The sequence below is a fragment of the Triticum aestivum genome, chromosome 1A (assembly GCF_018294505.1).
Source record: "Triticum aestivum cultivar Chinese Spring chromosome 1A, IWGSC CS RefSeq v2.1, whole genome shotgun sequence".
Classification (NCBI taxonomy): Eukaryota; Viridiplantae; Streptophyta; class Magnoliopsida; order Poales; family Poaceae; genus Triticum; species Triticum aestivum.
This window is the reverse complement of record NC_057794.1, coordinates 384,080,365-384,088,742: the sequence shown is the minus strand read 5'-3', so window position 1 is coordinate 384,088,742 and position 8,378 is coordinate 384,080,365. Positions and strand designations below refer to the sequence as shown.

The 8,378-nt window shown below is 44.2% G+C and overlaps 1 protein-coding gene and 1 long non-coding RNA gene across 5 annotated transcripts; both read right to left on the bottom strand.

The window, feature by feature from the left end:
* Nucleotides 1-689: 689 nt before the first annotated feature.
* LOC123135766 (uncharacterized) lies at nt 690-1,561 on the bottom strand. Its single transcript, XR_006466201.1, has 2 exons — nt 1,320-1,561; nt 690-1,215 (listed from the first exon to the last, which is right to left on the bottom strand). It is a non-coding gene; the product is annotated as an uncharacterized lncRNA (long non-coding RNA).
* A 146-nt stretch (nt 1,562-1,707) lies between these two features.
* LOC123135558 (uncharacterized) lies at nt 1,708-6,389 on the bottom strand. Of its 4 annotated transcripts, none has more exons than XM_044554705.1 (15): nt 6,305-6,389; nt 5,973-6,158; nt 4,927-5,070; nt 4,679-4,834; nt 4,336-4,582; nt 4,015-4,240; nt 3,837-3,917; nt 3,630-3,755; nt 3,384-3,533; nt 3,152-3,305; nt 2,869-3,064; nt 2,673-2,771; nt 2,317-2,570; nt 2,159-2,234; nt 1,708-2,063 (listed from the first exon to the last, which is right to left on the bottom strand). In XM_044554705.1, exons 8-13 carry the CDS (start codon nt 3,721-3,723, stop codon nt 2,358-2,360), a joined length of 906 nt encoding a protein of 301 aa, XP_044410640.1. In that variant the 5' UTR covers nt 3,724-3,755; nt 3,837-3,917; nt 4,015-4,240; nt 4,336-4,582; nt 4,679-4,834; nt 4,927-5,070; nt 5,973-6,158; nt 6,305-6,389; the 3' UTR covers nt 1,708-2,063; nt 2,159-2,234; nt 2,317-2,357. The 4 variants fall into 4 exon arrangements, with proteins under 4 accessions (XP_044410640.1, XP_044410844.1, XP_044410709.1 ...); XM_044554909.1 differs by having other exon boundaries at nt 3,152-3,302; XM_044554774.1 differs by having other exon boundaries at nt 4,015-4,179.
* Between the last annotated feature and the right edge of the window lie 1,989 nt (nt 6,390-8,378).

Sequence of the window (8,378 nt, the reverse complement as noted above, 5' to 3'; positions counted from 1 at the left end):
GTTCTTGATCCAGCAGTTGGACCATTTGGCTTTAGCAATCGTAGGGTAAACATGCACACATATGTGTCAAACCTTCTGCATTCCTCCCTGTTCAGATGCCTCCAGTGCCTCTATGAGTCATGGCATTGCAGCTATGGAGAATGGACCAGGTCATTCCCAATGCTGATGGTGGAGAAGGTTGTTAAGTAAGTTGAAATATACTTCCAGCTCATCTGTCTCTAATGTTATATTAACATTCAGCTCTTGCCTGCTTACATCTTCGCACGCATGGTCCATCAGGGAAGATAATGGAATATGCGCGACATTTCTTGCTAGGAATTTCAACGGCGATAAACTGCAAATCCCTTTGACCAAGGTAACTGCCTTTTTAAGAATTACATCAATACCAAGAATTACTGTTACTGACCTTTGGGCTAATTCACAAAACTAATTCACAGGCCAACCTGGACATGCACAAGAACCTCATGCTCTATGAGGTCTTGCATCTCCAAGGAAACGAGTCGCTAATCCCACATGATGCCATCGAAGCGATCAAGGGCTCTTTCCTTGTCATCTGAATTATTGCTATGCTATATCTTAGCATTTTCTATGTACGTTTAAACTGAAACAATTTATGATGTATCTCCTGTTCTAAACAGGTCGAATGTAACCGACTGTTTTTCATGGACACAATCCAACACTCTTAACCGTTTCGAACAATAATGCACTGAAACTACGAATTTTGTGACACATACTGGGATAGGATACATTCGGCATGCCCTCGGGGTCACGCTCACACTCACACAACTAATCTTAAGGCACAGGCTGGGATGGATTCTCCATGCACTAAATCTCACACACTCACTCACACCAACACATAGAACATGATTAAGATATTACTTGTTCGTAAACAGAATCATCTAATAAACCCTGAGGAAGATGTAGCAAAACAGAGCTACCAGCAACACATACATAGCGCGGGCCATGTGTTTGAACCTCTGATCCGGCAAAACAACTGGCACCACAGCTGCGGGTTGCACATGCAATGTCTCGTTAGCTTCACGGAGACGACGAGTCAGCTGCGGGTTGCACATGCAATGGCTCATTAGCATCATGCAGGTTCGAGTTCAACCTCTCAAGCAGCCACACTTGGTCCCTCAGATCCAGTACCAGCTGCTTAAGGAACGGATCATCGATTGGATCGTCATGCCATATGAAATACTGGCAACCTCCCCTCTGCAAACATCCGAAAAGGAAACAAGAACCAATTTTTCTTGAACACGACTAATGAAAAGGAAATCCAAATGTGTAATTCAGAGAAACTTTTAGAGCTTACTTACCCGTGAATAGTAACAACTTCTGTACCTCCTCCTTGGATTTTCGTCGCTCCACGAGATCCACATGGCTGCTTTCTTAGGCGGCCTGCATTCAAACGGGTCATATGGCTCATAGTCTAGCGGACCTTGCCGGTACCTTATCGGCGATCTCACTGGTGCACCTTGAACTCTACTAGCGGAATAATGAGATCGTGAGGAAGAAGAGCTAGAGGAGGCCATTGGAGGGACGAGAACAACTAGATGTGGCTAAACTACTTGAGAGGCTGGCAAGGAGGAAAGGGATACTTATAGACGGATGCACTCAACCAGCAACGGTCAATACCATCTGGCGTACTACACACGCATCCAACAACGGCTATTTCAAAATTCAAACAAGGAAAGGAAGACGTTGTACATGCGCATGCAATTTTTTAATCAGAAGCCATGCATGGCTTGATTCCTTCACAGGGAGGTTCGTTGACAGCATCAACTTAACTGACATATTACAACCAAAATGATTAAAGCAACCCAAGTTCGTCCTGGAAATCACACTTCAACCTCGCTAATCCATCAAAGCGTCCGCACCACCAAAATGATTATCCTGCAGGTTGCATCTAACCTAAACCCGCGGACAAATCCGACGCCTCGCTGCTTCAAGAGCTACTCTTCCATTGTCACTTGCTCCATGATTCCTTGACGAGGAGCAGAATTTCCTTTGGCCACCATAGTCTCGTACAACATCCTCCTCCTCCTGGCCGGCAGACCAACCTAATGCAAGCCAACAAGTGGAACTTTGTTGTCAGATTTTTTGAAACTGAAACATGAGATGCAAACTAATGTTTTTTGCAGCCCTAGCCTTGTACCTGTGGCACATCGTGCTCCAGACGTGTACCATTGAAGTTGTCAGCGTAGTAAGCAATATAACCGGCAGACTCCCCGCTAAAAGAAAACAAGAAATGCATTAAACACTGACAATGATCTGTTACTTTTGTTTTGTCATTACTATTACTGGAGACATTACCTGCCGGATGCAGCGTGCATGTTCTTGTTGTACCTCACATGCTAATCCGAGATATCCATGTTCCACCCGTCAGCAAGCATAGCCCCAACATGCTTCAAACCATTAAGCATGTTGCAAATTATGGATGAATGCTTGTCTCTGTACTGATGCTTGGTGTGCTCTGTATAAACTGGATCAAGCACGTTGAGTCTTTTGAGCTTCATGTCAAAGACGTACATGCACCACTCCCTAGTGATTGATATAGGAGCCATGATCTGTAATGGTCAAACAAGGCACAAACAATTAGATTCAACAGCATGCACAAGATTCTCTGCATGAACTTAACCCGAACATTATTTGCAGATAACCACACTTACCATCCTGCATAGCCTCAGCTGAAATCCAATGTTCTGGGAAGACAGTAAAGCACGCAAAGTTACCATAGCCTCGCGAGTGTATGGATTCTCAAGGTGCAGCTGGTCCAGAGCAACAAACATCATGATCAAAAAGTTAGATGAGTATGCCACACAAATTTCAACCTAACAGTGTAAATCTGTAGTTTTATGGTATTACTGACACATCAGGCGATACAATCCCCCTCCATAGAGGAAGGCCAACACTCTCCATCATCATAATCTCCCTCTCATTGAAGCCACGAACCCATGCCTCCATACCATTGTAACCCATCTCTCCATTCAAACTGTATTGGTTCTTCATTTTGTTACCATCTAGCTTCAACGGAGTTGGCCGAACGCTTTCAAACCAAACCCTGCAATGTAATTCCCAAAACCATGTCAGTACAGTTGTTGGTCTTCTGCTCAAACCAATCACATTTACAAGTTTTCAAAAATATCACCTCCCAAGTCCATCAGAGCAAGATAGCAACATGGCATTCTCGTAGAATTCATCACATATGTGATCAGGGTACTGGACTTGTACCAGCTCTACCTCGAAAGGTGAGTACCCATAGTCAGGGTCCGGCACAAGATAAGCATCTGGATGAATGACTGCTGCAACGTCACCAAATGCACATCAGAGAGGCATAAAAATTGTTTCAGTTTGCATAGACATTCAGTTCTGGTAATTACCCAAAGGAGCAGGAGCCATATCTGGGCTTTCATGCACGTTAGACACAGAAAGCCTCTTGTTTCTAATTGGAGTGTACATAGCGGACGATCTTGCATGAACACCAGCTGTAGCTCCTTCCACTCCAATAGCAAGTGTTGCTGGCAGAGCATCTTTGTTCAAATGAAACAATTAATGCAGATACTCAGTATTTGGTTAGTACAAATTAGCAAGCAAGATATAGATTTGCGCCAGATATAAATGCGCACCTTCAGTCATCGCGTACATAATCGACGTGTCAACAAGAGGAGCCGATGCCGGTACAGCTACATGTGCAGAAGATGGGCCAAGGAGCTCGTGCATGGTTTTCTAACGCTGGGCTCATGGTGCCCCAACTGCAATCCATGGCAAAAGTCATGAACAGCTTGTGATGAGTGAAGTAAACAAGTAATGCAAGACCGTGTTAAGGGTTTAACCTGGATATTCAATCGCCTTCCCCTTGCCCTTGCGATCAATAATCAATGGTTTGTCTTCTAGATCATCACTTGCATGGGCGTCTTGTACCACACAAACAATTGGAAACAACAAGTAAAACAAATCAGCAGGTGCACTAATGAATGAAATTCAGGAATTAATCTTGGATGTTGTAATCACCTGGCATAGCAGCCCGAGCAGTAGATCGCCCCACCTCTCCAATATCAGGCTTCTCTTCATTTGTGCCATCTGGACATGTGTTTAGGGCTGGACCCACTCCAAAGGTTTTTTGGTTACCAACAACCACAACCATCATGGCATGAGTTGCTTCCCTTGAAGAAGCAGCTAACTCCTCCGCCAGTACAGTAGTACAACAAATTTTTAGTAAACTATATGCTTTTTGTTCCTACGAAATGAGGCACACATAGAAAATGAAAAAAAACAAGAACATCATACTATGGAAGTGCATATTCATGTCCAGACAAGGGAACTGTGAATCACCTGTTGCCGACGTTGTTCTAGGTGTAGTTGGGATCTCCACTGGGAACGCTGCCGCCACAGCTGCATGCTTTTTCACGTGCTCCATGAAGAAATCAAGAGTTTCTGTCAGCTCTTTCTCCCTTGTTGCCATAGAGACAGCCTTTATCTCTTCCAGAACCTTCTCCCTCATGGAATCAACTAGTTTGAGAAACTGTGCCTCCCTACGCTGGAACTAGAACTCGAACGCAGCCTTGACAGAATCTATCATCTTTTCAACAAAGCAAGGCAATGTGTGTGAGAAACCATACTAACCATCACTAACATCTAACATGAAGAAATTTGAAATTTACTCTGGCCACAATACCTCATCAGTCCACACAGGTCCACGATGGCCTGTGTTGTTTCCGCGCTGCGCTGCACCACCAAAGCCCATCGGATCTGCTCCTCCAGCACTTCCATGCCCACCAACTGGCACTGACCGTGGAATGTTCATTGATGGAGAGCGGGGGACATTAGCAAGCTGAGAAGATAAATGTCAGAGAAATATGTTGAATGCTAAAGCAGAGAAGCAAGAGAAACACATGTGCTAGAACATTTTTCTTTCTAACTTACATCAAGACCGCATTCTATTCCAAATCTTGCGGCGTGCTTGCGGATGAGATCCTTCAATAGCACATCTGAATAACTAGAGATGCGGGGGAGTGGCAGCAGCTCCACACCTTCCACACCATGCTCATGGTAGTCCAACCATATGATCTAGCATTTCACATTCATTGAAATGAGCATATCAAACAAGAAGAAACAAGCGCAAAAGGAAGAACTTGCATTTTGATAAAAAAATCACCTATGGCACAATAAGGCACCCGCCAAGCACGACAAATGCCGGATCTGTTGCCAGATCATCTCTAAGCTTCCGTGCAGCTTCCCTTAGTCCCTCAACCACGTAGTCACAGAAATCAAACTCGCATATCATGTCTGGCTCGGCAACTACAGGTAGGAGCTCGTTTGCTATTCCGAAAAAGGGTTTCCCCCCGCTTTGTATACAAAGCAACCAACCAAGCCGTACAAGGATAGGTGCTGGGGCGGAAGCAGCACAGTCACGCCCAAAAGAAACGACAGAGAAAGAGCAAAAGAAACAAATGCCGACAACGGCGGATCAACGAAAACGAAGAAGCCTCGCGAACGCTGCGCCCACCGGGATCTTCCACTAGGCTCCAAGACTCCGAAGCGCCCCTCGGCACAAGAAAAGTGGAGCTGGCTACTAGCGCGACGGCGGCCTTCATGGTTTTGCTCTCTTCACCCTCAATGGCTACCTTGTTAGCTCCCTGAACTATCTTTTTAACACGATGAACTGGAATATTGTTTGACCTCGGCATGCCAGTGCCTAGTAAGGCGTGCACCTTACCAAGAAGGCGCTCGCGGTCTGCAAGGCAACGCCCCACCTGAATGTCTATTTTCCTACCACCGCTAGGAAGACCAATTGCTCTAGCAACAGCCCTGGCATTGATATCTACAAATGTTCCATCACCCATGTCCATCTTCATAGTATCTGGGTCTATCTTGGAGATCAAAGACATGGAAAAGATTCGGCTTGTGTTTCCTAGAACCCTAATCTTACACAACTCTCCCAAACCTACTTCCCCAAACACGTCTCTAACCTCGGGGTTCCATTCACCCGCCAGCGACTGCAACGTAATCGAGGTGAATGAGGTCTGGACAGTTGGGACTCGCCTAGGCGCCGGGATGGAAGAGGCAGCAACAATTGAACTTCCGGCCAACGGCGATGGCGCCGGTGAGCTGCCCTTGGGTCGCCCCCGTGCCATGGCTAGCTAGCAGCAACAAATCTGAAAAACACCAACAAGCAAGGAATAGAGGAGTTAAACACATAGATCTGATGCTCAAGAACAAAACAACGATCAAAACATGCATCGAGGACGATTTCTAGGAGTTGAAAGAGGATTGACAAGGAACATGATAACCAACCTTTCACCTTTGTTGCCTTCCAACTAGTAGTATCAACTGTTGAAGCAGGCCAGTTCCCAAAGCAGAGTCTCGGGGGTGGTGTGTGCGGTGGATTGGCTGTCGAGTTGCTCCAGCTTCTTATATTTATAGTCATGAGCCAACCACTCCCCCTGCGTACTACATGGAACATGGTCAGTGACACCTGATACTACTGTTATATGGATTAATTAATCCAAGTTCTGAGACAAGCCCTTTTCTCCATGGCCAAATCATACCCACAACACATGCACCTTGGCATCACACATGCACATCTTTGGACACACACGCTGACAAAACCTTTTCTTGGCTTATGAAAAAACAAACTGTTTGTTTTCCCAACAATATCATGAACACAAAAATAATTTAGGGAATTTTTTTCCACGTGTGGCTAATGTTGACCCAAAAGCAAACGTTCATTAATCATGTGGTTCGTACATAGATTACTACTACAAGTTTATCTTGCATCACAGTTTGGACATAGCCAGAGAAACAAACTTCTCCATCTAGCTTAATTTTTGTAGCTACTACTGATAAATCACAGCTTCTGACGCTTTGTAGGCGGACTTTCAGCGTCGTCCTCCAACTGGCCGTAGCCGAAAGTGCCTGTCCCTGACTCGTGATCACCAAGATCCATCTCCATCTTCCCTTCTACATGTGCCGGTGCCACGAAAGGATCAAAATCGGCAGTTCCCTCCTCCAACCGGCTCACATCGGCAACCACAATCATCTGAACCAATAACAGGATTTTTGTTTATACTAGCACAAATGCCCGTGCGTTGCGACGGGAGCAAATTTTGATGTGGATTCAAATTTAATGAGAATTATAAAATGCGGCTCATTTTACAAATCTGCTCGACGCGCCACGTCTTATATCCAACTCCAACAAATTTTGTATGAATAGTTCACTGCATATTTTGTCCTATTCCTCTTTCCTCGAGTAGCGGGTATTACTCACATTTGTTTTGATATAGTATAAAAATAATGTTATTGCCATCATGTCCACCAGAGTTTAAGTAAAAGAACAAAAAGAAAAATAGCTAGAATGAAGAATGGAGGGAAAAACTTGTGGAACTCACAAATATTTGTTAATTCCCTCACTTCAGAACCGTTCAATTAAGTTTTAAAAAAAGGTGTTGTTCAATTAACACGCTCGATTTTCTGTTTAGAATAAGATTAGTAACAGAAATTTAAATAAAATAACACAACACAATGATTAATTTTCCGCAATCCCGTTAAAGTAGGAATCATTTTTTTTGCGCAATGAGCCATGAAATCAACTCTGCCACAATCCCGCTTTAGTTTGGAGTTTTTTTTGCGGCCGTTCAATCTAGTTTTCCACATTCCTGCTTTCAATTATACCATGAAATATCCCACAATCCCAGGATGCAGCGTGCAATCAGGCCATGAAATCAACTGCCCCACACAATCCCGCTTTAATCACAGTCCTGAAATTGATCACTCAATTCCTTCCGTTTATTATAATATACTCGAGCATCATGAAGCGTTCATGTGCATCTTAGAAGCTTATCTGCTCTCACGTTAACCTTTCTTAGGCAACTTGCTGATCATACAGGAAAAATTCTGGTATATAAAGGGCTACGAATTGATCTAAACGAACGATGTGGGGCTAATCTGGCATAAAATATGGATGCTCACCTGAGTTCGGTCACTCCCAGCGCTATCTATTTTCCACGCGGCTTGGGGCCCAGCAAAGGCCTAGCACTCTATTTGGGTAGGCCAAGCGATGCAATTTTTCAAGCCTAGCGATGCAGCTCAGCGGCGGGAATATTTCATTAGTACAAATGGCCCGCTGTAAACACCATCATACGCTAGTTCAATTGGTTGCACCCGTGGGCACTGAGATCAGACGGACGGATGAACAACTATTAGTACCACCTCATTTATATTATGATTTTGTCTATATGAAGCGTAAAAGCGCATTACGACTGCGCGGAAGCGTATTGTGACGGTGAACCCACAGAGTCAATCCATGCTTTATTATTAAGGAAAATTATATTATATTATATTATATTATTATTATTAGGGAAAGATTAGGGAAATAT